The 20073-nt window shown below is 43.6% G+C and overlaps 2 protein-coding genes across 24 annotated transcripts in view; both read left to right on the top strand.

Annotated features, from left to right (window-relative positions):
* The window catches only part of RMND1 (required for meiotic nuclear division 1 homolog), a 34275-nt gene extending 28483 nt beyond the window's left edge, over nucleotides 1–5792 (top strand). For all 17 annotated transcript variants that reach the window (XR_015133331.1, XR_015133332.1, XR_015133328.1 and 14 more), the window contains 2 exons: nucleotides 4949–5065; nucleotides 5554–5792. Coding sequence is in view for 11 of the 17 variants with exons in the window: in XM_086318342.1 (XP_086174468.1) it covers nucleotides 4949–5065; nucleotides 5554–5595 (159 nt within the window). In the remaining 6 variants the exon portion in view is untranslated. The remainder of the gene's footprint in view (nucleotides 1–4948; nucleotides 5066–5553) is intronic.
* A 10434-nt stretch (nucleotides 5793–16226) lies between these two features.
* The window catches only part of ZBTB2 (zinc finger and BTB domain containing 2), a 28653-nt gene continuing 24806 nt past the window's right edge, over nucleotides 16227–20073 (top strand). For 4 of the 7 annotated variants that reach the window (XM_086318331.1, XM_086318335.1, XM_086318334.1 and 1 more), the window contains exon 1: nucleotides 16227–16362. The gene's annotated coding sequence lies outside the window, so the exon portion shown is untranslated. Of the gene's footprint in view, nucleotides 16363–16774; nucleotides 16911–20073 lie in introns of those variants that run through there. The other 3 variants (XM_086318332.1, XM_086318328.1, XM_086318336.1) reach the window with 2 other exon arrangements.

Genomic DNA, 20073 nt, shown 5'->3' with positions numbered 1-20073 from the left:
CTTGTGACAATGTACATTGGTACAACCGCTCTCCAGAACAGCCTGGCATTTCCTCAGAAATTTAACTGTGTTAACTGTATGATCCAGTGATTCGATCCTGAGTATTTATTCACGAGAAATGAAAACATATATGCTCACATTGATTTGTACCTGCATCTTCATAGCAGCTTTAGTCATAATAGCCAAAAACTGAAAACAATGAAATGGCCACTAATAGGTGAATGGATAAAGAAACTGCGGGATAGCCATGCAGTGGAATACCACTCAGCAGTAAAAAGCAATTACCGATCCATGCAACAGCATGGATGAATATCAGGATCATTATGCTGAGTGAGAAAAATCTAGACACAACAGAATACATGCTACTATATTTATAGGAAATTCTAGAAGGACCAACCTGTAGTTACAGAAAATAGATTAGTGGTTCCCTGGAGCCGTAGATTTCAAAGGGGCACAGGGGTTTGGGGTGATGGAAATGTCACTTCCGTACTTCCGTGGTTATATATCTGTCAGAAGTCTTCAAACTGTATCTGCTTAGAATGGAGACAAGGGCACTTTATTGTATGTAAATTATGCCTCAAGGAAAATTTGGAAATAAAGCCTCTTTTGAGAATTCTTTAATGACAAAAGCATCAACTTTGCTGAGCAGTGGTACTTACTGGGGACGGATTTGAAAGTGCTCAAGAGTTACAGCTCTTAGATGTCTCCCCTTGTCCTCTTGGAATGAAGATGTTTGGTGGAACCCTGACTGTTGGGATGAACTGTACAGATTATTGCCACCAAGCAAATGTAGACCTTTTCTGATAAGCAGCCTGTAGTGCTGAGTTGGGTCAGTAACAGTTGCTGAGCAATAACGAAGATAAACCAGCTGCGTGGCTAGTGTGAACTCAGACATCCTACTCCCAGCCCTTCATTCTGTTTCCTTTCTCAAATCTTGGCATCCTTTGATATTGATGCCTGCAGTGTCCTTCGCATGTCCCTCGTGGGCAGGAGTACAGGAAAAGAGCCTAGGATCACAGTCACTAACAATGAAGGTGGTTTGAGCAGGAAGCATCCTGCGTGTGTGGCTCAGAGGAGGAGAAGCAGAAAGACAGGAATGTCTTTTAGGAACTTGGGATGAACACTACATTCAACATGAAAGTCACAGCTGAAGATGAGAAATGTCAACACAGGATCAATCAATCATGAATGTAGATGTGAAGTGATGAATCAGCTAGCTGGAAGATCACAGAGCCAAGTAGGAAGGGGAACCCTGGGGAAAGTGCCTCTGCGTCTTCACCAGGCAGCCGGAGTGGATACCCTAAGAGGGCACCAGGGCTCACCAGGGACGGTGCTCCTCTGAGTGGCTAGGCTTCCTCCATGCCCACTGTAGGGAAGCCAGCTCTGCAGTCCAGGAGCAGGTGGGCAGGGTCCCCTCAGTCCCACTCCTGGAAGAGTCCTGGAACATGTCCATTCTGTGGTATTTCTAAGAAAAAAAAATTTATGTGAGCTCTATGCAGCTATAATGCTGATTTCTGAATCCTTAACCAAGTACCCAGGAGAATGTATGCATTGCACTTAATCAGTGCTATAAACAAGTGGAAAATAATTCGGGTAGTGTCCTGAAGAATAAAAATAAATATATGTTTAAATTTGGCACCACCTGCCTCTCTGCTTCTGCAGTACTTTGTTCGCATTCCTTGGGGGCTTCCCTGGTGGCTCAGACAGTAAATAATCTGCCTGCAATGAGGGAGACCCAGGTTCGATCCCTGGGTCAGGAAGATCCCCTGGAGAAGGGAATAGCAACCCACTCCAGTGTTCTTGCCTGGAGAATCCCGTGGACAGAAGAGCCTGGAGGGCTACAGTCATTGGGGTTGCAGAGTTGGACATGACTGAGCGACTAACACTTTCTTGGGGGCAGCAGTTCACACACCAGGTCATATAGGTTTGGTTCCTGGTAAGAACCCCCTTCCCACCTTCCCAGTGTAGTTTCTCGAGGCAAGGAGAGAGCACATCCTAGTGTGTCTGCCTCTTCTTACAAGGATGTTAATTTAAACTCCATCTAAACTTAATCACGTCCCTTGGACTGCAAGGAGATCCAACCAGTCCATTCTAAAGGAGATCAGTCCTGGGTGTTCTTTGGAAGGAATGATGCTAAAGCTGGAACTCCAGTACTTTGGCCATCTCATGCGAAGAGTTGACTCATTGGAAAAGATTCTGATGCTGGGAGGGATTGGGGGCAAGAGGAGAAGGGGACGACAGAGGATGAGATGGCTGGATGGCATCATCGACTCGATGGACGTGAGTTTGAGTGAACTCCGGGAGTTGGTGACGGACAGGGAGGCCTGGCGTGCTGCGATTCATGGGGTCGCTGAAAGTGGGACACAACTGAGCGACTGAACTGAACTGAAACTTAATCACCACCCCCAAAGACCTCATCTCTGGATACCATCGCATTGGAGGTTAGGGCTTCAGCACGAATTTGAGGGCACAAACCATTCTACCCATATTACCAGTGGTCCCCGGAAGTCCACTTTAATTTTTCTTTAGAAGCTAAAGGACTTGCCTAGAGGTCCAGTGGTTAAGACTGAGCTTCCTCTGCAGGGGGCACTTTTTGATTCCTGGTCGGGGAGCTAAGATCCTACATGTTGCAGGGCAGGTAAGCCCACACAGTACAGCAACTGAGCCTGTGTTCTGGCAACAAGAGAAGGCTATGTGCACGCTGAAACTGAAGCAAGTCTGAGCGCTGCCACAAAGACCTAGTGTGGTCAAAATGAAAACAGTTAATGCTACTTTCAAAAAAACTGTAGTTTGAGAAATGCTAAATTTAAGACCCAAGAAGGAAACCAATAAGATGGTGTTTTATAGACAGAAATTCGGGCAGTGCAGTTTAAAAGGGAAGCATTGTGTTTACAAATAGGTTTTGAAATGTTTGCCAAAATTTTGGTGATATCTTTAATAAAGATGTTTGTCTCTAACATCCAAAGAAATAAATAACAGTAAAGCAAGAAATTCGGGCAGAGGAGAAATTGGGATTAACCATTTATATTTGAGACTTATCAAAAAAGTTTTTCTTAAATCAGTCTTTCTTAAAATGTGGGATACATACACTTGTATAAGAGATGAACTTAGGTAACATATGGACCCTGAAATAACATGTAAGCATGGAAGCAAGTAACACTTGTGTCCCATGTTGAAGAGAAACACTCTAGTTTGGCTTTCATGGCTCTTGACTGGCCCTCTGATGTGTAAGCTCACACTTCCCAAGCATCAGGCCCAACTTTGTGCAGCCAACACCATTTCACATCATGCAGATTTTCCGTTTTTTTGGCAATGATAGTTTCCTTCTGAAATAAACAGAATTTCTAAGTCTTTGACTTGAATGCAGTTGGCTAATGTGTATCACAGAAGCAGTGATGATGGGATGGAAACGACCCAAGTCCAGGAGACATCTGGGCACGATCATGCAGAGTGCAGAGCTGGAAGGCAGGAAGGACAAGATCAGGACTCTGGGAACTGTCATCCACATTCAAGGGGAGGTCCGAGAAGTCTCAGAAAAGAAGGATGTCGGAGGCAGAATTTGGTCCCTAGAGGAGAAAAGCCAAAAGGAAGCATGTTTCCAGGTGTTGTCAAACACTTGAGTTAATTGAGGTCTTGTAATCTAACCAAGAAAGGGTGTTAAAGTTACTCATGAGACATCTGAAAGTTTCAGGGGAGTTGAGGTAATATCTACAACTTCTAAGGGCTAAATTGGGTGCTGAGGAAGTGGAGGAAGAAAATGTCTTTAGTCAGAGTTGAAGGAAAATAGAAGAGGGTTGGGTCATCATTTTGAAAAGAGAAGCAAGCTTAAGGCTGAGCGTATTTATAGACCAAGATCAGGCCGCCAGTAACAATAGGAAGAGGAAGGAGGCGGCACCGTTCTAAACACTTATACAAAGTGGCAACTGCGGGGTGCCCAGGGAGTCTGGAGGAGTGGGCAAGCGTGTTACCAGTGTGGCTCCAGGGGTTCCCTGTCAGTGCTGTCGCGTCCTCTTCTTTGTGACCCCATGGACTGTAGCTCACCAGGCTTCTTTCCATGGAATTTTGCAGGCAAGAATACTGGAGTGGGTTGCCATTTCCTACTCTGGGGTTCGCTCTCACGGTTTAATGTTCTGTGCAAAATCATGGTAAATATGGTGCACTAGCACATTTCAGTCAACCCAGACATGCATCTGTGATTTGTCTCGAATTTCCACCGACCATACCTGCACTCTCGGCATACGTACCTCAGAAATTATCAAGTGGAATCCAAAAACTATTTTTTAAAATTTGTCTTCCAGGCTCTGTAATTTCCAAAGGAAAGTGAGATAGATTAAGGAAGTATACCTTGTCAGCGGTCACATTGAAGGCTTTAATCCAAGAGTCTGTTTTCTATGACCCTCAACCAGCCTGTAGGATATCGGAAGGCAGAACCTAGAGAGTCTGCAGTTAAGCGTTAAGAGCAGTGCCATCTAGCGGTGATGTGTAGCAGGTCAAGTTTTGCGTTCGGGAATTTTTGACAGTGGGACTTAGTTTTCATATTGTAGATGGTAATCATTGTTTTTGCCATCTTCAGGCCATACTAAAAGAATCCTATTTCAAGTTTTCTTTTATTAACTGCTTAAAATTTACCAAGGGCAGTGATGAAAAACTAGGACTCAAAAACTTTTAGATCTTCCATCAAAAATCTTCCAAATATAAGAGGAGCTTTGGTATGCCAACTATTTTTTGCAGTCACATCTGTGCATTACAAAATGTCCCGGTGGATTCACAGAAAGGAGACAGGTAGCACTGGCAGGTTGCCTTTGGAGAGAGCTGAGGAGCCAGAATTGAAGGGATGATTTCTCACCGCATACCTATTTGAAACTCGGAAATTTGAAGCAGGCAACTGTTATCTTCAGTGAGTTCGTTTAAATACACAGGGTACTTTCTGAGATTTTTACTGTTGCAGGTCATGAATGAAAAGCTTCAGCACTGCATGGAGCTAACAGATCTGATGCGGAATCACCTGACGGAGAAGAGGGCACTCCGCCTGGAATGGATGATTGTCATCCTTATTACCATAGAGGTAAGTTAAAACTTTCTTGAAAGCAACTTGACAGAAGATAACAGGAAAGAACATGACTTTGTCCTAAATACTTAAGTCTGTTTGCAGATGAGGCAAGTTGCAAGTGACTGTGGTAATATTTTAAAAATGCATTAAAGTATTATTTTTGGAGAAGTTCCACATTTTATCTGGCTGTGCTGCGTGGCCTGTGGGACCTTAGTTCCCTGACCAGGGACTGAAAACGGGCCACGGCAGTGAAAGTACCAAATTGTAACCACTGGATCGCCAGAAAATTCCCTCATTCTGAGATGGCACTTAAGAGTTCTCACTGTAAATGTGTAACCTACAGCCCAGCAGCAAGTGCTTGTGCCTCAGATGTGCAGCTTGCCCAGTGGGAGAGACAGAGTTGTTCTTATTCCAGGAGCATTTTTCATTAATCACAATCAGAAAAGTCATCTTAAGTCTGTACCAACCAGTGATTTGTCGTAATACTTCTTTTTATTTGTAAGGTACTGTTTGAACTGGGACGAGTATTTTTTCTGATTAAGTGATGACCAAAGGAAAAGTATCGTTGCAAGAGATACTCGAGTTCTACAATCAAACATTAAGTATTCACCTGCTGAGATATCTTTTAATAGGTTATTTTTTTTCTTAAATCAAGGAATTGTTACAATGATCTCAGTTTCTAGTATTGCTGCTTGAATAAAAACTATGAAGAACCCAGCATCTGGGTCTATAACACTGATAATTTGAAAGGATTTTCATTTTATGTATTTTAAAGAGCTTTGGATAATCTTGGTAAATTTGGGCATTGCTCCTAACCTACCCCAAGGAGTCCCAATCTTGGCCCTAAGAAAACATAACAAAAACTCCAGTTCTGAAATACAGAAGATAGGCTTTAATGGCAGAAATTAACTTTCCATCCTGTTTTTATGTGGCATAATGAGTCTGCTCACTGGCACTTTCCTTTTATTAATCCATACTTTCCATCCTTTCACTACCAAGTTAGTCAAAATATTCTTCCCACAGAGGAACTTTTTCTCACTCTTTAGGGGAATTTAAAATACCAGGTACAAAGATTTTAATATTTATATGCTATCTTGAACTGATAAAGTCCTTTTTATCTTCAGCTTATGTTTATGCATATTCCCGCCTGCCCTACTACCCTCTCCATCACATGAATTTAATGTTTTTTTTCATGTTATATACATATCCAGAGTATTACTAAATTGGGACACTGTCACTTTACTGCCAACTGCTACACAGTATGCAAGAGAATACACATGTATCTGACCCTCACTGATGAGTAATGTATTTGCTGGAATAGTGTAGAGTTGCCTATCCTGGTATGTCTCAGGGCACTGCAGGTATCAGTCTTGAGTACCACTAAGTGCCTATGCCAGGGGTACCCAAGGACTTTCCAAGCAACATGGGCATAGATAGTTCAAGAACTGCTTTCTAGATCAAGTTCCACACACAAGTACATATACCTCTAAGCAGTTTATTGAGCCTGCTCTCCATTTTCCCATCTCACAGTGTACAGAAAGCATCTCACCCCTCTTCATTTTAGTTTGATCCACTATATTTTAAAATCTTTATGTATATTTAACCTGCATTTAAGGACTTCCCTAGTGGCTCAGCAGTAAAGAATCCGCCTGTGATGCCGGAGACGTGGGTTTGATCCTGGGTCAGGAAAGATCCCCTAAATAAGGAGATGGCAACCCACTCCAGTATTCTTGCCTGGGAAATGCCATGGACAGAGGAGCCTGATGGGCTACAGTCCATGGTGTTGCAGGAGTCTGGACAGGACTTAGTGATTAAACCACCATCATCAACCTGCATTTAAAAATTCTTTAGAAAGCCAAACAAGGTGTTTTTGAAAAAACATTGATTGGGTTATCTCTATACTCTTTATTGTTTCAATCGAAATGCAAAATACTAAAATGGTTTGTTTCAAATGTTAAGTCTTATAAGAGATTCATTTCCATTTCAATGTAACCATAGAGACAGACAGACAACTGGGAGGCAAAGAGAGAATGTAGAAACTGTTTATGATTGCCCTATGTCATTTTTTTACATAAACCATGATTACACTGGAAAAAAAGAAAAAACCAAACAAGGACAATTTGAAATACTGGTCAACAGAACTTTCTTTAATGGAAACCATGTTATCCATCCCTCCATCCCCCATTAAGAGGACACTTTCAATAAAAACTTTCCCTTAAGTATCCATGTGTACAATTTGGGTCAACTGTGTAATAAAATTTTAGTTAACAACAAAGAGAGCACAAACATTTATTGCATTATGGCCATGGCAAATTAAAATTTAACACTTCAGTTTATACACAGTTACAAAAAACGAGATAACAAAACCTTCAAACATAAAAATTTATTAGGATAACGTTTTGTGGGGGAAATATAACACAAATACAGTCTTTCAAGAAAAAGGAACATTTAATCACTTACTTCTGTTTAAATGGATCATGATGGACATCATTATGGTATTAAATTCCACTGAAACATTAAAGATTGATGTGTTATAATCTATATTTTTCTTGTGACTTATAATAGTATTTTTTAAATATCAATATTCATGTCAGAAATTATATCTTTTCAAGTATTTAAATTTATGATAAAAGCTTCAACCTAAGTTATTAGGAAAGTTTTTAAATTATTTTAGGTTTAATACAAGCAAAATAGTTTTTGAAGATCACAGCTTCTCTCAGAACAAAATGTCCATGAGATTATACTAGAATATTGAGAGCCTAAAAAAATATTGATAATATTCATCAGTGGCTCCGGAAGCACTCCTCAAAAATGGCACCAAATTTCTGTCACAGAAGCTCGGTGGTTAAGACTCACCTGGGTCTGAGTCCTCAGGCCACACCACCTAGCAGCAGCATCATGCTGGGCGAGTCACGGAGCCTGTCTGGGCCTCTCTCACTTGTAAAATGGGTGTAACAGTAGCGCTACCTCACAGGGCTGCTGTGAGGGTTAACGGAGTTAACCAACCTCAAGCTATCAGAGTTAACTGTTAGTACATCTGGGTAAAAACCCACATAAGATCCTGAGATTAAATGAAGACTGACTCAGAGCCCCAGCATCCCCCTCGGAACCCTGGTTAAGGAACATGTGCGAAGCTTGAAGTGCATGCTGCATCCACATAAAGTGCTTCATTTAAATACAAAGCAGTGTCTCCACTGTTTAAAATAGACTGTCTCTTCAATGCAAGCCCAAAAAGACCTTTTAAACTCTACACATCTTACATATACCAGGTGGTATTATTTCTAAATTTTTGACAAAAATCAACCATATTCATTTCTAAATTTTTTACAAATATCAACCATATTCATTTTAATTTTATTTTAAATTCATATTTATTTTTAATAAATTTATTTTTAATGGTTGTCTACCCCTTAAGAGCAGTTTTCCCAAATAGGGTCCTCAGGCTTTCACAATGAGTGATTCCTGTGTTCGGCAATCAGAACCAGGTTGCTGCTGGGAAATTTTTTTTTTTTTTTTTACAACTCCAAGGAAGAAATCCTTAGGCTCACTCAACTCAGAGCCACTAAGTTAGAGCCTAGTTATTAATTTCTACTCAGGTTTATAGATAGATTTTAAGTAACCGAGTCTCAGAAGACTTGATTCTCCAATCCAACCCATTTTCTCATGCTATCTCCTGCCTTTATCAAGTGTGTGAGAGAGAGGTGTGCTAGGAGAAGGTGGTTAAAGATGAGAAATAGAGGGAGGTTTTATGAATACTTCCAATCCAAATCTGTTTTTACTTTTTGGCTCCCTCCATTGCTTCTGAATTGCCATTTTTTAAGGAACAGATAAGGTCACTATTCCAAACTCTTTCCTCAGCAGAGCTTTCTTCCCCAGGCTTAACAGAACTTTTCAAAGGCCACATTTTTACTCCTTTTGCACAATTTGAAACATTTCCTTAAAACAGATTTAAACATTCCTTAAAAACAAAATGTTTCAACATCCCCTTATAACAACAGACTGGAAAGCATGGGTGCAAGCCTGTAAAGCTTACAAAGCTAGTCATTCTTGCACAAATTCACCCAGTACTTATTCCAAAGTTATGACATGCAACTCTGGACTCCCATATACAGTGATAAAACATTAAGGGCCCTACTTCCATTTCCATGAAGGCAGCAGGTAACAACTAAGCAATCTGCTTGACCTATGAAGACATCTATAGAAGAGATGGTATGAAAAGCTAAGAAAGGGGAACACAATAGCTACGTCAACTGAAGAACTTCAAATTTTACTTCAGATTTAGACCTCACTATGTGAACTGAAAAACTCTGAACAGAAGACTGTGGGTTCAGTATAAAATTTGACTTTTAATTTAGCTTCTATACATGAGACTTGCAAATCTGCTTGTCATCAGTTTTTTAAAACACCACTAACAGAAAAGCTCAGACCTGGGACTTCCCTGGTGGCCCTCCCGCACAGGTCTGATCCCCAGCGGGGAAGCCAAGAAGACCCCACACACCTGCGGTGGGGTGTAACACGTTATCAAATACCTGATGCCTCACTAATGAAATCTGAGCTGTAAACCTCAAATTTTCTTCATGTGGCCCTTTGAGATCCTGTGTTCCCTGGCCCTGGGGGATTCTGGGAGGCAGCCAGGCTTTCAGCCTTAAGCTGGGGAAGGCCTGGGCAAAGCAGCCAGCTGTTACCTACCTTCACACCACATTTTGTAAATTAATGATGTTTTAACAGCCACTTTTTCTCAAATTAGGACTGTGCTACAACTCTACCGATCTTTAAAAAAAACTTCCCCTAACCAACCAGCTTCATAAACAAGATGATACACATACAGTTGTCACCAACTGGGGGAGCAGTTTTTCCCTATAAATTTCATCATTTACTTCACTTTCAAACATAAAAACTCCAGTCACACAACAATTCTATAAGCAAAAATTCAGACTTGCATTTTTTTGTTTTTTTAAAAGAAACATTTCAAAACCAACATCTTTAAAAATCAGTTGTACTAGTAATATGTTACAACTTTTTATGACTCACACAGCTGGCTGAAATCAGTCTCAAAAGACTACATGATTCCATTTATATAACATACTAGAAGTGATGAAGGAGAAATCAGTGCTGCCAGGGAGGAGTGAGAATGGAGGTTAGCATGTAAAAGGACTGACTGGGGGGGTTTCTAGAGAGAGAACTGCCCTGTATCCTGAGTGGGTTTACACAAATGTAGACAAGCTTCACAGACCTGTACACCAAAGGGGGGGGGTTACCTGTACTGTAAGAGAACTCACTTTTTTCAAATCAGTGATTATTTTAAAACTTATTAATGGTCCTATCACTTACTAAGGCATTGTGTGAAGTCCCCTTACACACGTATTTTTACACTCACACAACCCTGTATTATCATCCCTATTTTAACAAAACAAACTGAAGCTCAGACATTAAATGCATAAGACATCAAAGGCCAGGCAGCGTAAGGGACAGAGTATGATTCCAACCCAGATCTGACTCCAAAGTCTAAATATTCTTAACCACAGTAACGTATACTCCCTTCTGTCTATTCGTAAACACCTATCACTGTCTCTCCCAATGTCAGGCAGCTATTAAGGTTTCTCCTATAAACGTGCAGATGAACAAAACATGACTCTGTAGCAGCACTGTCCAACGGAACTTTCTGTGACAAGTGTTCAATAATATCTGTGTGGTCCAATATGGCAGCCTTTGTCCCCATGTGACTACTGAAGTGCACGTGGTATGGTGACCTTAACCTACATGGCCACATTTAGCTAGGAGCTATTGAAACGGACAGCAAAGTTCTAGAGAAGTAATTTACCAAGAGCAGGCATGCTCTTGGTAAGAAGCAACTTATCAAAATATGATGCCAACTTGCCAACCATAAAACAATTCAGGCAGATGTATACTGAAGAATGCACAACCCTGTACACCTCATAAAACCCTATCTTCTCTTTGAAACATCCACTCACCCTTTAAAATTCAGTTTCAACACCAGCTTCACCGCGCCAGCAGAGCACCCTGCACCTTGTGTATTAAGTATATGATTGTATTCTCCCCACTGAACTGTGGGTATCTCAAGAACAGAGCCGGCGATTGACATATACACCAGCCGTATGTGCCACCTATATCCAGAAGCTTTCTACATTTTTCATTCAGTTCTGGTGGGAGAAATTATCACTGTGGGTCGCTTCAACTACAAAGTCAGTTCTGTAGGTACTTGAGCACCAGCAGTATGTATGAAAGGAAGTCCCTGTAAGAATCCTACAGTGTGACGGGGGATACGACACATAGGTAAACAGACACCAAGAAGAGTAATTACAGGGGTATGCACAATCAGTGCTTTAGGGCAGAATTGAAGGGTCAGATGCCCTGGTTATAAACTGGAAAGCGGTCTAAGAAGAAAAAAGCCACTATCCAATTCTGTAAGAGCAAAAGTGTTAAGATGATTTACTATATCCCCATGTATTAGAAAAGCCTAATGGATTAAAAAAAAAAATTCAATGCAGGCCTTGGTAATTTCTCCTGGCTTCACTCACACTAGCAATGTCAGGTCCTCACCCAACTCCTATACCAGTAAGCCAAAACCAGTCTTAGAACAAAGCACTCTAGGTCAAAAGTTTCCATGAAAACGTCACAGCAGAAAAACACAATACAGTCTTCTTTACATGCACACCCTGATTATCCTTTAGTTTTAATGTTGTCTTTTAGGTCCTGGAAATGTGCTAACTGGAAGTTACCAAGCACAGTCTCACAGTCAGTAATACAAGAGATAACAGTAAAGTAGTTCAAATTCATTTAGTAAATTTTCTGTCTCCTCTAAAATCAGCTGGGATGGGGGTACTGGTATGAGGAGCCTGCAAATCCATAAAGACATCAAGCATTATTCAGAGGCCAAATAAATTGAAAATATAACCACAATCACATATAAGGGTTCAAGTTGGAGAACTAGAGAACACAAGTTCTACACTATAAACTCTTTAGGCAAGATTTTTTTTTTTTTAAAGGCAGCCAATTTTCTCACCTCTATCAATACAGATTATTGTTTTCTCATGACAAAAGTAAGAGAAAATCTGTTTAGTTTTCCTAGATTGAATGGAGTTGACTAATTGCTTGAGACTCTTTCCTCAAATTTTAAGAGCGAGGAAGGAGTGAGACTAGATGCCCTCAGAGAAAACCCTGCCTTTGTTACTTACAGACCGACTTCAGCAGGAACTCGGGTTCATCCTGATCCATCCATAAACAGGAGAAATACAGAACTGTGGTAATTACTAAAATGTCATAAATTCTGTGATACTCTTCCCTTTGGCTGTGGGCTGGACCAAGTGACCTGATTTTAACTAACAGCCTGTGGCAGGGTTGATGTGGTTTCCTCCTTACTCTTGCTTGGGTCCCTGGCTCCGGGGGAAGCCAACCACCACCCTGTCGACAGGACACTCAAGCAGCCCAACACAGAACTGAGAACTACCAAGCACTAACTGGCTCGAGTGTGAGCCACCTCAGAAGCAGATCCTCAGTTAACACCCTGACATTAAAAAAAAGCCAAACACACCTCATCAAAGACCCTGACCCAGAACTACCTAAACTACTCTACTCTCAGATTCCTGACACACAACAATTCGGAGATAAACAAATATTTACTATTTTAAACCACTAAGATTTGGGGTAATCTGTAACAGAAACTAATACTAAAAACTAAAATATTAGTGTTTTTCAAACTGTGCACCCTGATCCATTTGTGATTTATGAAATCAATTTAAAGCACCATAATCGGCTATTTTTTACAAAAAAATCTAAAAGAAAAAGCAGGAGAATATATACTCAAAATAACAAGTACCATTTCCTAAAAACTGTTTCTTTACAAATATGTGTATTGTTGTTATTTAGCCGCTAAGTCATGCCCAACTCTTTGCAACCCTATGGACTGTGGCGTGCCAGGCTCCTCGGTCCATGGGGTGGGTTGCCATTTCCTTCTCCAGTGGATCTTACCAACCCAGGGATTGACCACTGGTCTCCTGCATTGGCAGGCAGATTCTTTACCATTGAGCCACCTGGGAAACCCATTATGTGTATACCAGGTAGCACTTAACAAAATGTATTTCTTAGACCCACAACCGAAAAAGTTTGAAACCCATGTGCCAACAATAATAGATTTTAAACAACAAAAAAATTCCTAAAGTATAGGGAATCCTTGAAGAAATATAGTCTCAATAACAACCAACTATAAAATAAGCATTTTCTATAAACGTTTTAACAAAAATAAAATAGGAGACACTCAAAATACATCTTTTCTGACTGATATGTTAAGCCTGTAAACACAGAAGGTGTGGTATCTACCCTAGCCTTATAAATCTAGCACGTAAAAAAGTATATTGTTTTTCTAATTTAAGAGATTACCCATAGGACATCCTTCAAAAAAGTGTGCAATAAAAAAGCTTTGGGATCTATCCACATGTACTACTTCCTCTTAATAATACTTTCATCCTCAGTGTTAAAGGAAAATCTATCTTCAACTTGAGTGCACACAAATTTTTGCCCCACCCCCTGAAAAAAAAAAAAGTGAAATACAGTACTATTAAATTGCTCTCTGCCCACTGTCTCACTGGAACTATTCTCTTCAGAACACAATCAAGTGTATTATTTCTCTGGTTGCACCTCAGTATAACATATACCAAAACTTTTAGCAACACAAGAATATGCAGAATATTTATGCATAACTTCTGATGAATCCATTCAGATTATTTTCTTGCACTGTGATTTTCTTTGAGGTAAAGTGTGAAATTATTTTTGAAACCCTAATTAGCCAAATTTATTTTCAAAATGCAAAATTCAGTACACAAAGTAAACAGATGACTTATTTAACTCAGGGCATTTGTGGCTCTCCCACAACCAGACAGACAGCTTCCCAGACCTAATCCTGACATACACTACACTAACCCTTCTCTGCAAGAACTGTTTGCTCCCCCACCTTTGCATTTGAGTCCATCTAAATGTTTCTACTTCAACCAGTTGCAGAAAACAAATATAATCTGTATATTTTCCTTTTAATGTTAACACTTGATGATGATGACTAAAAAATAATTGGCATATTTGGCAAAATCCAAGTACCTATGATTATGCCTTCAAAGAACTAGCAACAAAGCAGTCCACTTCTAAGTCAAGAGCAGCATCTTTGAAAGACAAGACTAGGATGCTCCTGACAGCACCTTCTCTAGGAAAAAGATTCAGAATAAGCCCTGAATTTATTTCTATACAACCATATAGAGTAATACTGGGAAACTATCTGTTGATCTTGAGAATAAGCTTTATTACTCTGACTGAAGGTCAAATACCTGAGACACATTGGCAAGTTTCTGCCCAATGGCTTCATCTGAAACTTTAGCATTAATTTTGTCCAGTTTTTCCTTTTTCTTAAATCAGTTCACTCTCCCTGTGAGCACTCATCAGACCATAAATTTGAAAGTTCAGTCTTAGAGTATTAAGAAACCAAGATCAAAATCACTTTAGTTTCCAAATGAGATGAAACAGATTTCAACTGCAGAGCCTATCCCAGGAACCCCACATGCCAGTCTAACGGCCAACTTTTGATGTTTAAGTGATAGTGCACCATAAATACTTACACCAGGGTCAGAATTCAGTTTTGCAAGGCAGACATTTAGCCACTCACCGAGTCATTTATCTAGCTGATCAAAGAATGAGAAAGGTCAAGGCAGGTATGTACTAAATCTATTACTCACTTTTGGACCACTGAAGTTATCCAGCTATGTATCGTCTTCAAGAAAGAAGAAATTAGTCATCAGTAGCACCAGGTACAACCCAGTTACCAAATGACACTCAGCAGGGACACTTCTGTATGTTAAATCAATTCTGCATTAAGATAGTAAGCCTGCCTGAAGTGTTTTGTGAACAGGGTGCTGTGTAGGTCTCGCTACATAAAATAAACCAAAATGGGCTCCACATCAAATCAAGGAGCTTATAATCAGGAAAGCATGCTTTAAAACCAAAAAGAAGCCTAGGGAACTGCCGCCTCCATTTCCAAACAGATTAAGCCATAGTCTTAAGTCTTCAAACTCCTAGACATGTAAAAGAATTCATTAAATGTATTCCTCAAAGGACAACATCATACTTCCACAGATACAAATAAAATTCTAGCAAAATGGCAATGACGCAAAAGTAAATCTTAAAATGTTAAAAATCACCATCAAACAATATTAAATTCCATGCCTGTCTAGTTGCCATGTTTCAGGAACTCCCTGTTAAAAAGATTTCAGGACCTCTAATAAATTTGACAGAATGGCCAATTCTAGAACCCACTCTAACAGTATCTCAGAGACCAAAAGTTAAGAATCTAAATAGTTCCTAAGTAACAAACATGCTTTGCAGACCTCGATTTTTCTGCAGACTTCTATTTTTCTGGACCAAAGCTTCACCAGCTAAAACCCAACTGCTGCCACAAGCATCAAGTTAAATCCTAACAGAAACGTCTCACACTCAACCGGTCAGTAAGGAAGCAGTTCTATCTCCAGACACACCACAAACAAGCATTTCTATTCCAGCTTGACTTCCTGACTACCACTGGCGATCTTTAAAAAAAAAAGAGTATTAATAATTCCACAATGAGCTCCTTGATTCATTCTCAAGTCCGTTGCAAGACTTAAGCTTTAAAACGTATGCTAATTCGGGCAGCAGAGGGACAAAGGTGCGGGCAGAGAGATGTCAAGCAGGCCGCTTGCAGCAGGATCCTAGCATGAGTTCTCCGAGCCTTCCCGGAGCATCTCCAGGAGCTTCCTACCTAACGCTTTTTGTAAACATGGGGCTTGTGACTCAAGCCTCCAGCCCCAATAGGTGGAGAGAAGTTTCCTCGCCTCGGCTGCACATGGTTTGCAGAAGTTTGGCTGGAGCGTAGCGCGGAGCCTGGGTGGGAGCGGCAGCGTACTTAGTGCTGCAGGCGGCGGCGGCGGCGGCGGCGGCAGAGCAGCAGGAGGCGGAGGCGGGCGGGGGGAGGGGAGGCGGCTGGTGGGGGGGGCGGAGGGGGCTCTTGCCGCCACAGCTCTCTCGCCGCCTCTCCCCCCCGGCGGGAGCCGCTCTCAGCCTCTTTGCACTAGTCGCTCCGCTCTCTCGGTCATGTGACCTTAACGTAACCGGACAGGAAAAGCCCCGCCGCCGCCGCGCCGGAGACACCGACCGCGGCGGCAGCAGCAGCAGCAGCGAGAGGCAGAGGCGGCGGCGGCGGCGGGGAGCACGGCCAAGGCTGCCCAGCGGTGCCTCCTCCACACCGCCCTCCCTCCCCGCCGCAGCAGCACCGGCGACAGGTAAGCGCGCACCGCCGCCGCCTCCCGGGGCCGGTGCCCACGTGCCGCCCCCACAGCCCAGGCTCCGGGAAGGCGGAGGGCGGGGGCCACCGGAGCGCGCAAACGGTTCCGGCAGCGGCGGTGGCAACAAAGAAGACGAATGACCCCCACCCCCCAGTCCCGGGGCTTCGGGTGAAGGCAGGCGGAGGGCCCGGGCCACACGGGCACCCGGTTCTGGGAAGCGAGGGCGAGGGGGCACCCCGCGGGGAGCGGGGGCGGCGGCGCCTGGCGCCGGGGCTCTGGCCGCCTGACAAAACCATCCCCCGGAGCCAGGCGGCGGCGAGTCGGCGGCGGCTCCATCCGGGGCTTTGCGGGAGGGGGAGGGGACGGAAGCCGAGAGGGCGGGCGGCGGAGCGGAGGAGGGAGGGAGGGAGGAAGGGGAGGGGGGCGATTCGCGTTCCGTTCCCCGTCGCCGGTCCCTCCCTTCCCACCGCCACCGCGAAGCGCGTCCCGAACGGCGGCGGCCGGTGAGCGTCCCGCGCTGGAGCCCAGAGAGGCGGGCCCGTCAGGTGCGTAATCCTTCCGACGCCTCGCCGCCGCCTCCTGCTGCCGCCGCTGCCGCTGCTTCTTCAGCGGCAAGGCCGCGAGCTGCGGAAGTGGGTTTGGGGGAGGGGAGCGGGGAGGGAGGGGGAGGGGAGGGATCCGGTCGGACCGGAGCAGGCCCGGCCTCTCTGGCGCTTCTCCCAGCTGCAGCGGCTCCTACAGCTGCTGCCGCTACTGCTGCGGCTCCGCCTCCCCGCTCGCGGGCGGGGGCGCGCACGCGCGCTTCCGGCCTCCTCGGGTCTCGCGCTGTCTCCCGCTCTCGCGCGCGCTCTTCCCCTCGCCCTGTCTGGCCACCTCCCCGCCCCCGGCGCCGAGCTGTTGCGCCGGCCGGGGCGTTGCGCACGGCGTAGGCGTCGGCATTGTGTTAAACTCCGCGGGACTTGGGCGAGCGCGCGCGCGCACGCGGGACTGAGGGTGGCGGAGAGCGTGAGGCGCGGCCCGAGTGCGTCGCTCCTCCTCTCCCCTCCCCTCTCCTCTATCTCCCTCGGGGCTGGGGGCGGGGCCTGAGTGCCCGGCGCCGCGGCCCCGCCGGGCCCTCCTCCGGTCCGGGCGGTCCCGCCCCGGCCCGGCCCCTGCCTCTTGAGGCGGGGCGGAGCGAGGCTGACTGGGCGGCCGTTGGGCCGCTCTCGGGCGGGCGGGGAATGCGGGCCTCCTTGGGCACTGCCCGGGGCCGCCCGCTGCGGCCTCTGCAGCCGGTGTGGGCTCGCTGAGCGGCGGCCTCGAGCTTCCGCTCCACGGGCGATCTGCGCCACGGATAAGCCGAGACTCGCCCAGGGCTGCGCTGTGGTTTCTTGGCTGCTTGGCCTTGGGCCGTGAGACCCGCCTCTGAGCCGCGCTCCCCGCAGATGGGGCCCTCACACCCGAATAGAGCTCCGCGGAGGGGAGGTTGGGGCTCGGAGGCTGCTTGCAGGGGCCAGAGTCGTTTTCTCTGTGTGGCGAAACCCCCAAACCATGAATTTTTAAACAAGGCTGCATAGACTGTTAATGGCCGAAAATGCTTTAAGAAGCAACGTTGTTGTCACTTTTAGCTGGTAATGAATTAAGAGGGCAATGAAGGCAAGGGCAGCAGAGCAGGCAAGAAAGTGATTGGGTGGAGTGAAAATGCAGTTACTGCTACGCCATTTACTGCACGGACTTCATCTGCTGAACTCCTAATTATGCCCTAGGGAAATAACCCAGGCCCGTTGCTCCCCCCGCTGTCTGCAGTGTTCTTTAGCTCTTCATCTTACAGCCCACTTAGAGTGTGACTCTCAAAAGTCTATTCGTTTTCATAGGTTATTGTTTTAGTAAAATAAAGCATTAAAAGATAGGTGCCCCGGGGCTCAAGCAGAACTCTAAGGTGCTCTGGATTTCCTTAAATGGGCTGCCCAGTCCTCTCTGGGACGGATCATCTGTTTTGACCCTAATGGGTCACTGAAGTAGGGTGTAAATACCAACATCATTTTTAGTCTGAGGGGCTTGACATTTTAATAGAAAATCAGAATTAAATTTTAAACCCTCATTTCTCTGATTTATTACAAACCAAAATTAATTGTTAAAGTACATTTTTATTTTGCATTCCAAGTAATCTTGTGTGTCTAGGGCGTTTTCAAACTGCTGAAAGTAATTTTAAAGATGCTTGTGACTAATACTACATTCCTTTAAACTGGGCGTTTCTCACTTAATTTGTGGTTTGTAGAAGTTTATTTTCTAGCCAAAGAATTGACCTGTTACTGAAACCACCGCAAGATCTCAAAGTACAAGCAGTGGTATACCAGTAGTATTAGTGTCACAAGCGGTCAACGGTGGAGTCCTGGTAGAGGGTGGCAGACAAGCCACCGCTAGAGCTTTGCTGCACAGACCAGCTGCCTGCTTGCCCATTTTAAAACTTTTCTTCAAAAAGGGTGTAAATATATTGTGCTCCCCAAACTCTTCTACTGGAATCCTCCAGCAGCAGAGAATAAACACTAGATGTATTACGTCACAGAATAAATCTGCCACCATGACCATTTCTTTTTTCTCTAAAACCTGCACTTTTGTAATGTAAAATTTTTATTAAATAATATAAAATCGTATTTACCCAAGGAAGATATGTTACCCTGTATACATGGCCCTGTATAGGGAGATGTGCTTTCCCTGTCTTTGGAATCATGCACCTAGAAGCAGGGCATGAAGGAAACAGCTAAGGCTGGCATACAGCCTTTGCTTGGGGTCAGCTTTGTTGATGCTGGAGACGCTCCTGCCGTTTCTTAACCTGTGTCTCGCTGCTTCACCCCTGGACCTACTTGCTTTCTTTTGAGTAACTTTGAGCCTTTGAACAAGTAGTGCATCGCCAGGCCATCACAGTTAGGGAGGAACTGCTGGTCAGCTGGAGGCTTTACCATGAGCTTCAAAATACACCTGACAAAGGGGCATTTGTTCCTTTTCCTACTTCTGTATGATCTTTGGGTCATAAAGCATGGCCCTGAAAATCAAAAAGAGAATTGCAAATTGTTTTTTCCTTGAAGGAAAAAAAACTTTTAACATTCTAACCATTAAATCAACACTTACTAACAACCTTTTTAATGCTCAAGTAGGTTATAATTTTTATTACCAAATTCAAGATAAATAATTAAATGTTACTTTGAATCCACAGTAATAAGAGTCAGTGTTTTACAGTGCTAATATGCCCTTAAGAGAGGAGTCAGTAGCCATAGAGAGAACACTTATGAGGAGTTGGCTGTCCAAGAAAGATGGTTAAGACCTTTTTCTTTTTGTTTTTTCTTCTTTTTTTTAATGCAAAGGCCAAATTTGAGACTTGAATTTTAGGCTCAAATGCATAATCTTCTGTTCACATGCATCAGGTTTGTTTGCATCATGTGATATTCACACATCTATAAAACTGTGCAGAAAGATAAGAATTTGTAAAGCACATTACTGTATCTGGCTAAGTACTGATCAAACAAATTTTTTCCTTTACAAGACAACTTCCATGTACAGTTTCTTTAGTGTGCACTCCTGAGTTCTGCATGAAGCAAGGGTAAACATCAAAACTGTGTGAGAACAATATCAACGTATATACACATTTTCCTACACACCACCTAGTCATTTAGATTCTCCAAGTCCCTAAAGTGATTCTGAACAGGGATTGTCTTAAATACGGTCTGCCAT

This window comes from Bos grunniens, chromosome 9 (assembly GCF_055505025.1).
Source record: "Bos grunniens cultivar Pamir isolate PY7600 chromosome 9, Bosgru_T2T1.0, whole genome shotgun sequence".
NCBI classification, from domain to species: domain Eukaryota; kingdom Metazoa; phylum Chordata; class Mammalia; order Artiodactyla; family Bovidae; genus Bos; species Bos grunniens.
Note: the sequence above shows the minus strand (reverse complement) of the source record. Positions and strands in the feature narration are given on the sequence as shown.